The 20,358-nt window shown below is 31.5% G+C and overlaps 1 protein-coding gene across 1 annotated transcript; it reads right to left on the reverse strand.

The window, feature by feature from the left end:
- Positions 1-1,376: 1,376 nt before the first annotated feature.
- On the reverse strand, positions 1,377-2,768 carry LOC143640819 (uncharacterized). The gene has a single exon (XM_077108392.1). It carries the CDS (start codon positions 2,766-2,768, stop codon positions 1,377-1,379), a length of 1,392 nt encoding a protein of 463 aa, XP_076964507.1.
- Between the last annotated feature and the right edge of the window lie 17,590 nt (positions 2,769-20,358).

Here is a 20,358-nt window from a genome sequence, read left to right on the forward strand (position 1 = left end):
TGATGGTCCATGCTTGTAATCCAAGCAAATTGGGAAGCTGAGAAATTTCAGAAATTTAAATTCAGCCTCAGCATCTTAGTGTGGTTTCAAGCAACTTAGCAAGACAGTCTAAAAATTTGAAAAAGTGGAGAGTAGGCTTAGGAATATGGCTAAGTGTATACAAATACCTAAACTTAAACTGAAATACAAAAAAAAAAAAAAATAAAGTTTAAAATATTACACTTCCGTGTTAAACATCAAAAATAGATTTCATATAATTCTTTTCTCAGTATTAAACAGTGAAAATAGTAATTTTTGATTTAGAAAAACAATTATAGAGTTTCTGGGCACAATGAATTCTCCAAAAATAAGCAGTGTTTAAGAAACATGTGGCTACAATTTTTTTTTCATTTGTATTTTCTCTAACCAGTATGTATCCACAGGTGCTGAGTATTAGTGAATAAATTTTGGAGGCATTGTCACATTGTCAATTTTCACATTTCAAAATTTTCTCTGCACTATGATTATTGTGTTGATGATTAAATGTTGTCCCTTTCTTAGAGTAATGGTACAATGGTCTCATTTGTAGAGCTTCTCTACAGTGTGTTTTCTCTGTTGTCTAGTAATATATGATATAATTTAAAATGTTTCTACATTCTGTACATTTAGATGTCTTTTTTCCAGAATAAGTATCCTAGTGGTGAAAAGAATTAATTTCTTATTAAAAGCTTTGCTGCATTCTTTCAATTTGTAGGGGTTCTTTTCTGTATAAATTCGGTTGTTAATAAGGTTTAGTCTTTCTTTTTTTTTAATGTTTATTTTTTAGTTGTAGTTGAACACAATACCTTTATTTCACTTATTTATTTTTATGTGGTGCTGAGAATCAAACCCAGGATTTCACACATGCAAGGCTAGCACTCTACCACTGAACCACAACCCCAGCCCCAAGGTTTAGTCTTTCTTTAAAGGTATTATCACTTTATCCACATTTCACATTCACCAGAATGTCTTCTGCTGTGGTGAATAAAGTTTTATATTTATTAAAAGCTTTTCCACATTATTCACATTTGTAGGGCTATTCTCCACTGTGAGTTCTGTTGTGGTGAATAAGGCCTGTTTTATTGCTAAAAGCTTTGCCACATTCCTTATATTTGTAAGGCTTCTCTCCAGTGTAAATGCTTCTGTGGCAAATAAGGTGTAATATTTGAGTAAAAACATTGTCACACACTTTGCATTTGTGAGGCTTCTCTCCAGTGTGAGTTCTGTTGTGGCAAATAAGGTATCATTTTTGACTGAACGCTTTGACACATTCTTTACATTTGTAAGGCTTCTCTCTAGTGTGAGTTCTGCTGTGGCAAATAAAGCCTGTTTTTTGAGTAAAAGCTTTGCCACATTCTTTACATTTGCAGGGCTTCTCTCCAGTGAGTTCTGCTGTGGTGAATAAGGTGTATTTTTTGACCAAAAGCTTTGGCACATTCTTTACATTTGTAAGGCTTCTCTCCACTGTGAGTTCTGCTATGGCGAATAAGGTTTGATTTGTCACCAAAAGCTTTGCCACATTCTGTACATTTGCAGGGCTTCTCTCCACTGTGAGTTTTGCTGTGACAAATAAGGTATGATTTGTGACCAAAAGCTTTGCCACATTCTGTACATTTGTAGGGCTTCTCTCCAGTGTGAGTTCTTCTGTGGCAAAAAAGGTCTGATTTTCGACCAAAAGTTTTGCCACAATCTTTACATTTGTAGGGCTTCTCTCCAGTGTGAGTTCTGCTGTGGTTAAAAAGGTCTGATTTTCGACCAAAAGCTTTGCCACAATCTTTACATTTGTAGGGCCTCTCTCCAGTGTGAGTTCTGCTGTGGCGAATAAGGTGTGATTTATAACCAAAAGCTTTGCCACATTCTGTACATTTGTAGGGCTTCTCTCCAGTGTGAGTTCTGCTGTGGCAAATAAGATATGATTTTCGACCAAAGGCTTTGCCACAATCTTTACATTTGTAGGGCTTCTCTCCAGTGTGAGTTCTTCTGTGGCAAATAAGATGTGATTTTTGACCAAAAGCTTTGCCACATTCTGTACATGTGTAGGGCTTCTCTCCAGTGTGAGTTCTCCTGTGGCAAATAAGGTCTGATTTTTGACCAAAGGCTTTGCCACAATCTTTACATTTGTAGGTCTTCTCTCCAGTGTGAGTTTTGCTGTGGCAAATAAGGACTGATTTTTTACCAAAAGCTGTGGCACATTCTTTACATTTGTAGGGCTTCTCTCCAGTGTGAGTGCTGTTGTGGTAAATAAGGTCTGATTTTTGACCAAAAGCTTTGCCACAATCTTTACATTTGTAGGGCTTGTCTCCAGTGTGAGTTCTTCTGTGGCGAATAAGGTCTGATTTTCTACCAAAATCTTTGGCACATTCTGTACATTTGTAGGGCTTCTCTCCAGTGTGAGTTCTGATGTGGCAAATAAGGTGTGATTTTCTACCAAAAGCTTTGGCACATTCTTTACATTTGTAGGGCTTCTCTCCATTGTGGCTTCCTCTGTGGTAAATAAGACCTTTTTGTTTACTAAAAGCTTTGTAACATTCTTTATATTTGTAGGGCTTCTCTTCAGTATATATTCTCTGGTGGTGAACAAGGCCTGATTTTTTATATGATATCTGGTGTTCACTCTCACTTGTAGTTTTCCATATTTTCTTTTGTGGTAAATAGTTAGGATCACAACTTCCATATTTTGCACTTATCACTTCATGAATATGTTTTAGGCCCTTTTCTGGTGAATATTTTTGGGTATAATTAGGAGTCATGACTGAAGTAAAAAAAAAATTTAAAAAAATACCTATTAGACTGGGATAAATATATTTTGCATACATAACATGAAATTAAGGTAAAATAAATACATCAGGAGTTAGCAGATTAGTAAATCCAAAGTCACCATAAATCCAAAAAATATATTAGTTCAATAAAAATGTACAGAAAAATTACCTTGAGAATATTATCCAATTTTTTTTGTAGAGACCACAGTATCCAAGAGGAGAACATCATTAAAAAGAGTAATATAATTAAGTGTATAAAACTATTATTAATAGCCTTTTGTCCTTCATAAGATAGTATTGTGTATTTAGGAAATATCTACCATCTACCTCACTGTCAGTAGAATAAAAGAAATGTAAAACTTATACAAACATTTCTGGCTTTTACAAAGAGTGTCCAAAATATGTCTTCCATGACGTAGAGACTTGAAAATATCTAGTATATTTTGAGTGATAATACCATAAATATTCAACAAGGGTAAAGAGGCAATGGACTCTTAAAAAGAAATATGAACAAATAATTTACTAAGAAATATACACATATATATCTATAATTTTTTTATAAAAACATTTTAAAAGACTATAAAAATCTTGCATAGCCTATGGCCATAATATTTGGATGAATTCAACACATGACAATCAAGTATAATAAATTGATTTTTATATTTTTACATTCGTGTGATATGAGAATTTCCTTTATTGACAAATACAACTTTGTTTATTTATAAATATATCATGGTATTTTATACTATATATACAAGGTAAAATGATTAAATAGAATGAATTAACAAAATCATTATTTCATATAATTATCAATTTTTTCTTACAAGGTATTGTATTCCTTCTACTAGTATTTATGAAGAACATAATACACTCACTAAGTGGTAAAATAAAACTCTTGACCTTATTATGCTCAATAAAATAAAAATATGGAGACTTTGACTATAATATCAACCCTACACAAAACACAGTACCTGGTGAGCAAAATTTTGCTCACTAAATTTCTGACTTCCACATGTGAATCAAAAGCTCCTACAACTTAATAATTGCCTAAAACCTTTCACTTAATTCAAAGTCCTGCATATATTTCTTATAACACTTTAAGAGACAAAATGTTTTATAACTAAATAATAATAGTACATAAGTACATATTTTTAAACATTTGACATTGATGGGCACACACATTGAGTCCCTAGCTTTAATACTGAGAAAAATGTTGGCACAAAACACAGAAGCAGAGGTGTCTCTTCAATTTTATGATTTAATTGTTCATGGATACTTATTTAGTACTGGCAATTCTGGATCTTCAGGGAATCCAACTTTTAATGTTTCATGTGCAATGCTTGAGATTACCCCAAAAATTCTATATCACGAACTTACAACACAAGTCTTTTTTAAATTGTTTGAGCCATGCTGTTTCTAAATTTCTGTGACTTCTCTCAATCCTGAAGTACTTTTGCATGGCCTCCCAATTAGCAAATATTACAAGGATGCAGCATTGTTCTTGCCTATTTTTATTTATTTAAAATTTACTATACTCTTTTCTTAAAAATTGACTATATAATCTACTCATGGCTTCTTTAATGAACAAATAAAAAATATTACAGCAAATATAAACAAAGAGAAGCATGGCTCAATCCAAGTGAGAAAAAAAGAAAAATAAAACATGAAGAATTTAACATTAGGATACTAACAGTTATGAATTACTCAAAGAACTCTAAATAACTATTTAAAAAAGTTTAGAGAGTGAAATTGAAAAATATTAACATCAATGAGCACAATGTTTATTTGAATAATTCTTTAAGAAAAAATGAGAGGGGCATTACTAGTGTGCAAATTTGAAATTCTACAAATATGGGAGAGGCTTATCAAGCAGTACCAAGTTTAAGACAAGTCTAAGCAACTTGTAAAATACTGTAAAAGTTAAAAATCTATAGGATATACAAAGAGAAGTGGGAAATATATATATATATATATATATATATATATATATATATATATATATATATATATATATATAATATATATATAAACACACACACTGTGTTTTATGTAGGGTAGATATTATAGTCAAAGACACACTCTCTCTCTCTATATATATATATATATATATACATATAGTGTGAAAAGAATCCAAGCATGCCACAATAAAAAAATCCAGAAATTAAATCACTAATTAAAATTAAAAAATAAAAAATGTAAAAAAATTACAAAGTAGAAGTATAATGATTTATTCACTTCAAAATATTTATGATTTCTAGTGCATAATTGCAAAACACAAAACAAAAGAAAAAAATTACTAAAAGAATTGAATCTAAAAAGAAAATGTCAAGTCAGTTCCAGCAGAGAGCATGGAAAGAAACCAAGCATGATCTGCTCCTAGAGGCCCTATTTGTTTAAAGATGGATAATGCTCCTGCTTTTTCATCTCATCCTTTTGAACAATTTTTAGTCAATGAGATATAGTTTTAAATCATGAAATTTCTCATAATTCTTTTGGACAAGCTTTTGTTGAGTGAGCAAATTGCATCCTAATACTTGCCTTTTAATAGAAAAATATACAAAGATCTAGCCTCTCTTATATTAATATGCATTAAATATTGTTTTATTTACAGTTAATGTGCTCAATGTACAACACAAAGTTAATACTCAAAATTGGTCATCTGCATTGAATAGACATTTTATTCTCAAACAGCCATTACCAATAAAATTATGTAATATATGAAGTTCCACCTGACCAGCATGACAAGATCCTATGCCTTTGATCATGTGGGGAAAAGCATAGACTGCTACACTTATGCCAACATGTCCTGTTTGGACTCTAGCTTCATGCTTGAAAAATAACAATTATAAATGTACAAGGAACTTCACAAAGTGATTTCTAAGTTTCATTTAACCCTGGAAGATAAGAGTTCATCCAAACAAGAGAATAATCATTCTCCTCAAAAGAGGAGAAACATTAAAAGAGGACCCCAGGATATTTGAATTTTGGTTACTTGGGGAGATATAAAACCATTAACAGCCTCAGCTCAACAGGTGTTGGCTAAAATGGGGTTAGAATGTAATCTAGATAACTGTGTTACTGCTTTGATTGCTAAACTCACACAAAACTCTGTAAATGCTTTGGTCTGAATAACAATTTTGCTCTGTTTTTGTACACCAGCTCTGGGAAATTGAGTATTGTCAGATCCTGGACTTCTAGAACCCATTACAATATCTTGAATCACTTGCATAAAATTGTGATATACCTGCAAAAATGTCTCATGGTATTCATTGTTGTCTTAGCAGAATGTGTCCTTACCATCCACATAATATTTGATAGGTCACCATCCTGTGCAATTTATTCGTAAAAGTTCTATTCCTCTTGATAAAACCTGTGATGATTCAGTGAAGCTTCTCTCTAAGGCAGAATTTAAGGCTTTGACATTCTCTTTGGTGGGTTTACCTGGAATAGCTCTACCGGCTTATACAACTACTATGAAACTCACCTATGCTATCATAAACAGTATTATTCATGCCTCCATGGATGTAAATATGCTTAACGAAGAACAAAAACAACATTTTCAAGCAATCCTTGACAATTATGCTGAAATTGATTGTCTGTTATTGTTACATCATAAAGTATATCAGAAGTTTAATACCATGTGTTTCTTCAATTTAAGTTATAATAGTAATTTTATTTCAAAAGACTTAGATTACCTTAAAGATATCATTAATAAGGTTCAAAAAGATGATGGATTTTGGACTTGTTGGATTGGTTAACTTTATGTTTACTCAATTTCATCTGGGCCAAAAATATTCATAGGTGGATGTTTACTGATGTTGGAACTTGCAGTTGTCTATGCCTGCTGTATTTTTTGCCCCCACCAGCATTAAGGAGATAAGTAATATTATTTATTCAAAAGACCTTAAAAAGGAGTGGAGGTATTAGGTATTCTGGCCTGGGAATAGACAGGAAAGTTTGGGGGTGATTGTAACTGGCACCCTGAGTCCCACAATTGTAATGCCCAGCAGTGTCTCCCTGAAGCCATTAAGACAACTTTACAGGTTCACTATCTACTTTCTGTGGTAATTTTATTAGGGAGAAGGGGCTCTATATTTGTATTAACTGTACCTAATCTTGGTTAGCTAGCACTTGGGGTTAAAGAAACACTGGGTTATAATGTAGTCATGGTATCAGAAGCTATGAAATTGAGGGTATTATATGTGCAGCTGTTAAAAGGGATGGCTAGTTTTTTTTTCTTTTTTACTTTTCACTGTGTGTGTGTCTCTCTCTTCTGTTTGCTTTTTTAAAGGTTTCCTCACAAGAAGATTTGAAACAGATCATGCTGGTCCTCACAACAAAAGGTAAGTTTTGATAGTTAATCTGAATAAACTGGGACATCACTAAAGAAGAAAAGAGAGAACAATGGATTTGAAAATGTGATAAATATAGGGCAGTATGTGTTCAATGATTACAATCAAAATAAATAAACCTAAGCTTCTGAAAATTTCTTCTGCTGGATAACTACTCTTTCAATATTTTTCAGTTTAGTTTTCTCCTTGACAGTTGAATGACACAACTTTGTCCCCTGCTATGTGTAGTCTACATTAGTTTACATCACTAAATTTCACTAGGTACTTCTTATCTAAAGTGAAGGATGTGTAACACACAAAGAAAGAGACAGGTTAAAGAGTAAAATATATATATACAGAGAGAGAGAGAAAGAGAGAGAAAGAGAGAGAGAGAGAGAGAGAGAGAGTAAAATATCTGTACTAAAAATGCCCTTTTTATTTGAAACAAAAATCTAAAACTCATTTTTATAGAGAAGTTCCCAGAAGATACTCTGCAACAGAAGTAAATTAAATAATAATTAGTAATTAATAATTTTAAAGGAAAATTAAACTTACCCAGGAAGGCAAAGTTTCTATAGTTCTCTAGCATCACATCCCTATATAAATTTTTCTGAGCAGGCTGAAGGCATTCCCACTCCTCTTCAGTAAAATCAATGGCTATATCCATAAATGTTAACAGTTCCTAAAATAAGAATAGGTAAATAAATAACACATTGACCACAGGAATATTTGCACATTCTATAATGTAATTAGAGTTGAAATTAGAGTTAGTAGACTATCATGTAGGTAGTGTTTTGGAAAACAATGATACTATTATCTACTTCTGCATAAAAAGTGAATTAAGTTCAAAAAAGTATACATACTCCACATTTATGAAACAAAATATAAAACTCAGGAATTATCACAAAAATATATATTTTGTAATTTTTTATATCTTGATCTAAGTTACACATATTATTCAGATGAGAAAATCATGGTAATTAAGAAAGAGAATCCTCAAATTTTAATTGTACATCCACTAATCAGAGATTTACTGATGTGTAGAATCTTATTTGTTATTTCTCTGATAGAGCTGACTATTCTGAATGTGTAGTGAGATTTCTAGTAATTCCAATATCAATGGTATAAGAGAAATTTTGAAATGTAACAAGGTAGACAGACCACTTAATGGAAATATTTAATAGTTTATTTAAGTTCAAATATTTTATACATTTTAGGTATGTTATTAATATAAAAAATAGCAACAACAATACTGTTTGAATTTTCCTTTTTATAATTTTAACATTTTTTCAACATACAAAATTATATATATATATATATATACACACACACACAAACTTTGATCGATGTTTATATTGTATGATATTTATAATAAAATATACAAATAGCTCTACAAATATAATTTTTTTTATTTTATTCCTTCTTTCTAGTTCTACCTGACAGTAAAATTGATTTTTATGGTATTATGCAAGCATGGGATATATCTTATCCTAATTAAAATCCTGTTTTTGTTGGTGGCTACAATGGTAGGATTCACTTACAGATATATATCTTTTATATTTCTATCCTTGTCTTATTTATTTATTTATTTATTTATTTATTTATTTATTTATTTATTTATTGTTTACCATTGTACAATCTACTGATCTTCTTTTCTTACCCTTCCCCACTTTATGAGCTTTAGATTTCACATATCAGCAATAACTTTCAACTTTTCATTTTAAAGAAATGGTTTGTTTTACTTAGCATAAAATCTCCAGTTTCATCCATTTCCTGGCAAATATCATAAAGTCATTCTTCTTTATGGTGGATTCATATTTTATTGTTTACATAAGCAACAGTTTTTTATCCTGTCATCATTGAATGGACCCATTCACCATTGCATGGTTGGGTTTATAGCTTAGCTATTGTGAATTGTGCTGCTATAAACATTAATGTGGCTGTGTCAATGTAGTATGCTGATTTTATTTCCTTTGGGCATATACAGTGCAGTCAAAAAACTGGGTAAAATTGTGGTTCCATTTCTTTAACAATATCCATACATATTATTATGTTTCACTTAGACATCCATACAGCTGGAAAAATTGGAATTCATCTATACCTGAGGTGAAAATAAAACATACAAAAAATTAGTAAGCCTTAAAATGACTAGAATTTATTATCAAATCATCCATCCCAATAAAAAGTAAAATTTAAAAACTAAAAGTAAAGAAACTCTTAAGCAAAAGAGCAAAATTAGAAGCTATTAAAGATAAACATAACATAGGGTTACAGTATCAATGTTGGTGCTTCTAAAAAGCAAATGAGCCCAGTCTAGTGATGGACAAGTATAGTTCCAGTGACTGAGAAGGATAAGAAAAAAGGATCATAAATTCTAAGACAATATTATATATAATATTATATATAATATATATATATATATATATATAATATATATATAATATTGTCTTATATATTGTATTGAGCAACTTAGTGAGGCACTTAGCAACTCAGCAGTACTCTGTCTCTAAATAAAATATTAAAAAAGACTGAGGATGGGGCTTTATTGTTAAGCACCCCTGGTTTCAATCTTCAGTAGAAATTTTAAAAAAGCAGATACAATTAAAAAACCACTAGCAAATTTGAAAATTCAACAAATAAAAATTATATCAATTATACAGTATATTATTGCAAATATAGGCATATGTAAAGATTTCTCATTTAATGAAAATATACTCTGGAAAATTTATCCTAAGAATCTTCTGCAATGTTCCAAATCTCTGAGTGCAATGACAGAATATAGATGGTACAGACTAGTACATGGCTAAGATATTTGCTAGATCCATGGTTGTACATAAAGTCTACTGTTGACCAAAATACCATGATGCCACATGATTGATGTTATGAAGTAAAATCAATCAGGGTAAACCTCATAATAAAATAAATGGTGGAACTACAGAAAACACCAACAACAAAACTCTTAAAACATTCTAGGATATTGGAAAAAGAGTGTGATAATAAAATGCTATTTTATCCCTTCACTCATAAAACAAAACAAAATATTTTGACACCTTAAATGCTGAATATAAGTTATTAATAATTCATACTGAAATATATAAGAAAGTACAAATCTCAAAAGTTTACATACAAAAGATAGAGTTCATAAGGTGGTGCACACCTGAAATATCTACTATTCTGAAGTCTAAGGCATGAAGATCAAAATTTAAGGCCAACTGAAGAAATTGACCAAACCCCATCTGGAAATAAAATTTAAAACACAGCTGAGAATATGCTCAGCATTAAGACACTTTGGTTTAATCCCTAATATCACAAATGAAAAAAAAAAAGTAGTTTTTATGCTTTCAAAATTATACAATATTATAGACTTAAACTTATGAATTACAAAATATCAATACAAAAAAATCTATTCATCAAATGATTACATTAAAAGCTGCAAAACTGACAAGGTAAAAAAAAAAACCCTAATTTCCTCACATATAATCAAACACTTATAAAAGAAGAAATACAACAGAATGCAAAAAGAAAAAAAAAATTCTTGAAGAGTCACTTTAAAAAGGATAAATCTAAGTGTTCAATAACCATGAAAACTCAAAATCTTTAGAAATTAGGTAGCATTGAATAAAATCACATCACATAGATGAATTGAATAATATTGATGAATATGTGGATTAAATGCAATAAAAAATTAAAATAATAATTTAATCTTTTATTATCCATTTGTAGAAACTGTTTTGTAATCATATGTATATGATACACCCACACAGGAAACAGAGACTAAAATTACAGCAACTGTACATGAGAATACAGCCACATTCTTCAAGAGTTGAAACCAAGGGGTATGGCTAAAGAGGAAGAAATAATTATTAAATTTTGCAAAATGTAAATTTTAGGAGCTAGAATTTTTGTTGATGTATTATATGCAGTTTGACAAATACTATAAAATACCATGTATGTTTTATGCTGATGTCACATGAATGTTGAATTTCATATGCATGTATGTTTACAAAAGGAATATGCAGTATTTGAGAAAATAAAAATACAGAAAAGTAAATTTAAAAACTCAAATATTCAACATATTTACAAAGGATAAAACTATTATGAAAATTATCATTTTTCCCAAGGTACTCTTTAATAATAACTGGTGATAATTTTACCATTCTTTACTTTTTGTTAAAGAAGAAATCAAAGCAAAAACTTCTGAAATTTTTCTGGAAAGATGAATGTATATAAAATTAGACAAGTACTGACTCATATATAAGAGTAAATGTACTAGTGATCATTACCTGACACTAATGCACATTATAATATTACAACAGTGTAGTAATTTTAAGATAAAAAATCACAATACAGAACATTACATAGGGCAGTTCATATGTATGCAAATATCTTTTTATTGTTAATTATTATAAGTATATAAATAAAACATATCAATAAAATATTTAATGTGAATGAATGCTACAATCCAACCTCAAGGTAGATGTTAGAATAAAAGGTGTAGATTACAAAAGTGACTTGTGTGCAGAATGAGTGTGACACTGGAATTATACACAAGCATCCACCAAAGAGCAAATATAAAGAGAGATAATTTTAAAAAAATAAAATAAAAATAAATAAAACCAGAATATAAGCCTCCGTCCATTTATGGATATACCAAATAAATATGTACTCCTGTTTTGAGTCCTTCTAAAAACTGTAAAGGAATTAGAGGCACACAAATTGGAAAACTGAAAAAAAAAATCAACCAAGAGATAAGTAGAATGCACTTGAAGATTTTTCTGATTTGAGCAATATGCAAAATTACTGGAACAAAATGCCCAAATCCAGTGTTAATATAAATAAAGAAGATTGATTTGAGTTTGAAATATATTATTTAACTCTAAATTGCCTGTAGTTTAAATGCTAATTTATCTGTACACACAGAGGAAGGAATAAGATATACATGAGTATTTACTCCAGGGGGGAAAAATAAGTGGTTTTCTATGGCCATGCAAGATCCATGGGGTTTATTCCATTAGACCAGAGTGGAAGAGGTATTAAATCTTAAGGTAACCCCTTAATCCCTTAGAGGGATTTGCCAACATTCTCTAAAAATGCAAATAGCTGTTGCTGACAGTTCAACTTTTATCTAGACAGTACCAAAAAATTAACAGGGAAATACAAACCACCACTTAAAGCCAAAGTGGTAGTTTAGCACTTCCTGAGTTCTCTCACCCAGCTCATTTTACTAATAACACCAGACCTAACCAATTCTTTCTGTAAGTAATTTGTCCTGATATTAACATTTTCCATTCAATGGACTACATCTGAAACCTCAAAGCATTGAAAGCACTGGTAACTGTGCAGGTGCAAATCTCCCTAGATAAAAAAAAGAGTGTTTTCACATTGGTGTGCAAACGTTGTAATGGGCTAAAATCTTGAATATTAGTGAAGAAAAATGGTTACAATCAGAGATCCCTCTTTATTTCTGAAATAAGTGCACATCAATATTTTTCCAGTGAGCATAAAGCACCCTGGAATCTAAAAAGCTTGAATCAAAATTTTAGTGCACCATCCAACTATAAGATCTTCTGCATGAGCATAGCTGTTAGCATGGCTACTCTCAAAAAGTGGAATAGTAATTAGTACTCCAATTATATGAATATGGAAGAAAGAAACACTGTGATAGACTATAAAATTAGTGAAGACATTTAAAAAAATGGAAGTTGAGAGTTCTCTCAGTTATTTCTTTGAGAAACTAAGCTCTCTACATTTATACTGCTCTTGAAAAAGAAAAGCCACAAGTACTGGTATGAACTTATGAGAGGCATTAGATGTGCCAGCTGTGGAATCCTCATATTACATAGTTCTGAAACACAGTTCCAGGAAAATACCAGAGTATGGAATGAGAATGCTCTCATATGCATTCCACAAAAGAAAATCTGAGCAAAAAGACACTCTGAGAGGTTGTCTGCCTTTGGAGACACAAAAGAAGAATAGAAACACATGATTTTTCCAAGATCAAGTGATTCTTCTTTACTTTTCAATCATGTAAAATGCTCATAAACAACAAAAAAAAATTGCTTTTGATTTTTTTCTATGGTACTGGGGATTTAAAACAGCAGCATGTTAATTCTGGGCTACATACCCAGCCATGTTTTAAAATTTTGAGACAGGTTTTTCTACTTGTCTAATTAGTCTATCTAAGTTCCTGATGTTTACTTTGAAATTTCAATCTTACTGACTTAACCACTTGACACTCTGGAATTAATAAGCATGTACCATTGCACCCAGAGAGAAAAAAAATGCTTTAAAGTCTCATCCAGTTTTTGGTATAACAATTGAAAATACCATGTTCATTTGAAATATAATATGGGTAAAGTAACTGATAATACTGCAAAAATGTAACTGATAATACTGGGAAAGGGGGAAGTTGTCATTGAACAGGAAAATAAAATTTTATATATAAATACAACTAACAATACTGGGGCATAAATTTAAAATGACAGCAACTGTTTGAAGATTAAAAAAAATTAAAAAGTACCAGTGTACTAAGTGGTACAGCACCTCTGGCTCAATCCACAATACCACAATCTCCAAAACGAAGGAGAATGAATTCAGAAGGAAAGACAAACTGAGATACCTATAGAGTATCTCACCCAACTCCTGAAGGAAAAAATACATTGGGTTGTGATAGGGATGATCTCCTTACTCCAGAATCCACAACACAATCTGAGAAGATTTGGAAATATTGCCACAAATGTTCTCACATAGAATTTAAGGTAAGGGCTGAAGATATTTTATAGGATACTATAGGACTTCCAGTGTCTACTGTTAATATATGGTCCAGTTGACTGGCCAGTGGAAATTCATGGCTGACCTTTCTCAGCAAAAGACACAGGACTGCAGAAACCAAAGATTACACCAGGGATTCTAGCCAACCATTTCCAGTTCCCACCATAGTCAGTGCAGCCAGTTTCAACCAGACTCACCATCCAGGATTTCACTGCACACTCATCATTTACTGTAATTTTAGGAACCACGTGTCCTCTCTATAAATCACAAAGTGCCTATACAGAAGAAAAAATCAGGTTCACTGAACATAAGTGAGGAAGCCTAGAAATGGATACCCACTCTGGCAGGCTTCACACCAGATGGTCAAAACTTGCTTCTCTTTACTGAACATGTGTAGATTGAACAATGCTTATATAAGGGGTCCTAATTATACACAACTTATTTCTTCATATACTCAATCTGAGCCTACTGAGTTTTTTAAGAGTCAGGAGATAACCTCAAATACAGAAATAACTGATGTCACAATTGTAGGGTCTTGCCTGTACATTTATTTATTTTTCATTTGAGGCTCTGGGAATTGAAATCCAGATCCTCAGGCTGCAGAAAATTTAAGGCAAGGTATCCTTAGAGAAGTAAAATCCAGCCGACCCAGAAAAGCATTTGCATTTAAACTTGCATATGAGGCCTTTTGAATTTGTAGACTGTATATGTAAATATATTATTTATTGATGGAAATAATACAGAGACAATCTTGTAAAATTTCAGTTAACTTTTCTTGTATGGAAACATATTGAACATTAAAATTATATGAGGTGGAAAGATAATTATTTTTTAGAATTCATATAAAAATAGTAAAAATTTAATTTTATACTGTAACCCATCATTTCCACTATGTGAAAATTACCATTATGTATTTAAAATATTACTAATAAAGTATATGTATTTTTGGAACAGCACCCTCAAAACTATGTCAAGACTTCAGAAAATCTCAGTTCATAGAACCATATTTGAGAGTTATGCTTGTCCTGAGTTCAGGAAGATGAAGGACATGATCACTTCTTTTTATGCTACAGGTGAAAGATACATTTATTTTTTTTTTACCAATATTTCTCCTGAGTTTAAAACAAAAACTAGAGATAAACTGCCCTGAGTGAGGGCACAGATTTAACCAGAAAGTGTGTGGTGTGTGTGTGTGTATGTGTGTGTGTGTGTGTGTGTGTGTGTGTGTGTGTGTGTGTTTATAATATATACAGACATATATGTTTTTCCCTAGGTCCAAAGATTTGAGTCTATTATTTAATTTGATTAATGGTATATTCCTTATTTTATGAACTGGCCTTAGACCCAATGGCCTGTCTATAATATTTTCTTTTTCTTCTTAGGATGAAAGCATCTTAAGAAAGTGGGCTTGAAATGAAGATGAATTGTGTTGCTATCATGATCTCATACACCTGTAATCCCAGGTAGGGGATTTGAAATTTTTCTTCTTTAAGAATACTACTAAAGCACAAGAAATAGAAACAAGATGCACTAGATGGGATGAATTCAAACTGAAAAGATTCTTCTCAGCAAATAAAACAATCAGTGAGGCGAAAAGTGATACCAGAGAATAGGAGCAAATTTTTACCACATGCACATCAAATAGAAACCTAATATCCAAAACATATAAAGAACTTAAAAAACTTAATAACACAAAACAAATTTCCCAATCATTAAATGAAATGGGCAAAGGAACTGAAGAGAAACACTTCTTAGAAGATAAACAATCAATCAACCAATAAAAAAGTTCAGTATCTCTAGCAATTAAAGAATTGCAAATCAAAAGTACTCCAAAATTTAATCTTACTCCAATCACAATGGCAGTTATTAAAAAAACAATCAAAATATATGTTGGTGAGGATGTGAGGAAAAAGGCCCACCGTTACACTGTTGGTAGGACTCTAAATTGGTGACACCAATCTGGAAAAGAATAAGGAGATTCCTTAGAAAACTTGGAAAGAAACCAAAATTTACCCAGCTATCCCACTCCTCAGTTTAGACAAACAAGAGCTAAAACCAGCATAATACAGAGGCATATCCACATCAATGTTCCTAGCAAAACAATTCACAATAGATAAACTGTAGAACCAATCTATGTGCTCTTCAATACATGAATGGATAAAAAAATATGATCTATTTACACAGTGGAATATTACTGAGCATTAAAAGAGAATAAAATTATGGAATTTGGAAGTAAATGGATGGAGTTGGAGAATATCATGTTAAGGCAAGTAAGCCAAACCTCCTAAACCAAAGACCCAATATTTCCTCTGCTAAGTGGATGGTGATCCAAAACGAGGGAAGTAGGAAGTAGCATGGAAGAAATGAAGAAACTTTGAATAAGACAAAGGGTAGAGAGGTGATGGGAGATGGTATAGAGGTAGGTAAGATGGTGGAATGAGATAAAAATCTTGTTGTACACAAAGTAGAGTTACATGGGTTTTGTGACTATACTTTCTTGACAACAAGAGAAATAAAATTTTGTGTTCCATTTGTGTGCTATGAAGTGAAATGCATTCTGCTCTATTAGCAAGTTAGAGCAAATTAATAAATTAATTGTTTTTTAAAAATTCAGAAAAGAGACTTGACTTTCTCTAGATCTATATATAAACAAAAATGTATGTATATACATATGTATATATATATATATATATATATATATATATATATATATATATTCTATATATAACATGCACAAATTTAATGTATATAATTTATGAACTTTTTTATATTTCTATTGATTTTTTAAAGAAATGACAACAGAAGCATTACAATTCTTTTTTTAAATATTTTTTTAATATTTATTTTTTAGTTCTCGGTGGATACAACATCTTTGTTTGTATGTGGTGCTGAGGATCGAACTCGGGCCACACGCATGCCAGGCGAGCGCGCTACCGCTTGAGCCACATCCCCAGCCCACATTACAATTCTTATTTCATCTATAGAACACAATTTTTCATATCTCCGGTTGTATATAAAGTATGGTGATACAAATTTGTGTCATCATACATGTACTTTTGATGATGGTCTCTATCACATTCCACAATTCTTGCTAATCCCCTGCCCCCTTTCTTTTCCTCCTACACCTCTTTTTATTGATAATCCATGTACTTCTCTCATGCTCCCCCTCCCTACCCCATTATGAGTCAGCCTCCTTATATTTGGCATTTTTTTTTTGGAATTGGCTAACATCACTTAGCATTATCTTCTCCAATGCTATTCATTTAGGTGCAAATTCCAGATTTGATTATATACCTAGAAGACTCAAAAAGCTCCCCCAGAAAATCTTCTAGAACTAGTAAATAAATTTAGCAAAGTAGCAGAAAATAAAATCAACACCCATAAATTAAAGGCATTTCTGTATATCAGTAAAAAATCTTCTGAGAAAGAAATGAAGATAACTACCCCATTTACAATAACTTCAAAAAAAAAATAAGATACTTGGGAAGCAACCTAATGAAATAGGTGAAAGGTTTTAACAAGAAAAACTACATAACCCTAAAGAAAAGAAAAAGACCTTAGAAGATGGAAATATCTACCTTGATAATGAGTAGGCAGAATTAATATTATCAAAATGACAATGCTACCAAAGCACTATACAGATTTACTGCAATTCTGATCAAAATCCTAATGGCATTCCTCCTAGTATAATTTAAAAATTTCTAGTATTCATAATAAAAATTAAGAAGGGCAGCTTAAATCAATTTAATAACTTAAACCACTATATCCAAAATATTATTATTTTGAAAATATAAATTGACTAATAAATAAATGCATTTTTTAAGTTTCATCCTAAAATTCACTCTTGACCTCTCAGGAATATGTATGTACACCACAGCTATATTCCATGTTTGAGATCTATAAATACCCTGACCTCAGCAAGGTGAAAAAAAAATGAACAACTCAGTTCTGTGTCATAGGTAATGGAATAAACATACCAAACAACATTGTCTCAGGGCCAAAGAACAGGAGAGACTCTGCACTTTGAGAGAGCAGCCATCTACATCTCAGAAGTGTACAAAACTGGACACTGTTTCAAACAGGATTCTGGGCACAGATCTATTTTCATTTTAGATATCATACTTTAACCAAAAGAGATTGGTATCACTGGAGAGAAGACTCTAGGTCATCAGATCATCAGTAACCCAGAAACTAGAGTCTAAACATTTTTTTTTAAAAAATTTAGCCTAATGCAGGGTTGTGATTTCAATTTTCTTCTTTAGTATGGGGTACTCTGAGAATATCATCAAACATTAAAGGCATAGAAGTCTACACATATTTCCATATAATTCAATAAAACCTGTCAAGAGATTAATGTTTAAATTTGAATTAATAAAAATTTAACCAGTATCTATAAGGCACAATATGTTTTTCACATAACTTCTGTTCCATATGTGATTGAATCCTGACTTTCAGCCTATTTAGTGAATTAGATATCTACCACTGAATTAGAAGGAACTATATAAAAATTGTTTCAAGTGTGGGCTTATCTTCAATTAAGGCTGGGTTCATATGGGATCTTTTTACTGCATAAGGTGATAGTTCATAAGGTTACTGAACTTCAGAGGGAGATATGGTTGCCAAAAAAAAGCACCCTTCTTCTCAGAATCAAATAAATTAAGGTGGGCTCATTCTCATGGAGGTGACAGTGTTATGAAACCAAAAACAAAGTATCAGAATGTTTCCTGACTAATACACTTTCATAGTCACAGATTTACATAAGTCACAAACATAAATAAGAGCTCAGATCCAAAGTTTGGAAAATATTCTCTGCACTTTGGCTACAAGAGGAGTAAAAACACATTGTAAACTTTATGTTTACAGATAGGGCTAAATAATTGCTAATATGTTGACACTCAGTATCATTCTGCTTTTTATAATGAATGAGGTTTACATAGCTGTTCACTGTGAAAGAATATTTGAAATGTCTCATGAATATTAAGCAACTTTACTGGAATTCAGGATCAATTCTATGTGATCCCAAAGCCACAACTCACATCCTCTAGACTACATGAATTACCAATCTTTCATTATTGTCTTAGAAGTTAGATAGTGGCACAAAAAAGAAGAATACTTCTTTTTGTACCAAGGACTGGACTCAGAACACTTTATCACAAATCACATCTCAAGCCCATTTGTTTTTAAAGACAAGCCAAGTTCTCACTAAGATGCTTAAGGCCCCACTGATTTGCTCAGTCTAGCCTTGAGCTTAAAATCCTTCTTCTTCATCCTCTTGAGTCCCTGAAATTATAGACATGCATTACAATATTGGCTCTTGTTTCCTGGTTTATGAACAGGCAAAATTGAAATGCTAAGCAGAGAAACAGCTGTTATAATAAGCCCTTTGTTAATTCTGGCTTATTTCCAAAGGTTTAAATATTGAAACCAATATTTCAATGTATATTGAAGGTAACATTATCTATTATAGTCAACAGTCTGATTCTATCCAGACATTTTTTTACTGCCTAAATTTTTATTTAATTTGAAAAGGTTACTCAATATATTTGAACTTCTGGTTTTTCTTCTGGCATTATTAGGATACTAGGTTCAAACCATACAGCCTATGGAAAATTAAGGTGTGGTTATAGCTAAACAGATGACTATATGATAAATAACATTTTAAACTCAAAAGGATGAGGTATTTTCTTTGTTTTGTTTTTTTTTTTTAATGTATCCTTGGTAAATAAGATAGAGTACACAGTCAAATCTTAAATCATACAAATCAGACTCTATCTCTAGTTAATAAAGAAAAATATCAAATACAAAAAGTTGTGTTGCAAAATCACATGGCACTTGGTTTGTTAATAGCAGCACAGGAATGGATTTCTGCCATATTCAGTTGTATGTATATTCTGGATCATCAAAATAATATCAGTATTACTTTAAAACATATTACATCTTTAGTTTTAGCCACACAGCAGTTGATCAATGATAAGTTGAAAGAATGATGAGCTTGTCAGGATACCATCTGGAGATCACTTTTAGTAATCCTAGGCAGGGGGATTGTATTCTAGTCATATCACAATACAGTGTATTTTTTTTTTTTTTTTTGTGGCCTGTGGATGCAGAGCTCTTACTTCATTGCTAATAGATCATTGCAGAGGACTTCAGGTGTGTAGATTTTTTGATGATGAATCCTAAAAGGGTGGATCATTGGAAAGGCCAAACATGGCTATAGCTACTCTGTTGTTGATGCTTCCAATAGGTTGTTGTTGTTGTTGTTATTATTATTATTATTATTATTATTATTATTATTGTTGTTGTTCATTGAAATAATAAATACCCTGATTTAGTGTATTCATTCATTGTTATAAACATTTTCTTTTGAGCATGTGTTCATTATGTAAAATATTGACCACTCACTTTGTTTTCTGTCCTATATATAAAAAGACCTACGAAATGAGGCAGGAATCTAAGGGCTGAAGGATCTGGACTGTCTG

This window comes from Callospermophilus lateralis, unplaced genomic scaffold, assembly GCF_048772815.1.
Source record: "Callospermophilus lateralis isolate mCalLat2 unplaced genomic scaffold, mCalLat2.hap1 Scaffold_65, whole genome shotgun sequence".
Taxonomy (NCBI): domain Eukaryota; kingdom Metazoa; phylum Chordata; class Mammalia; order Rodentia; family Sciuridae; genus Callospermophilus; species Callospermophilus lateralis.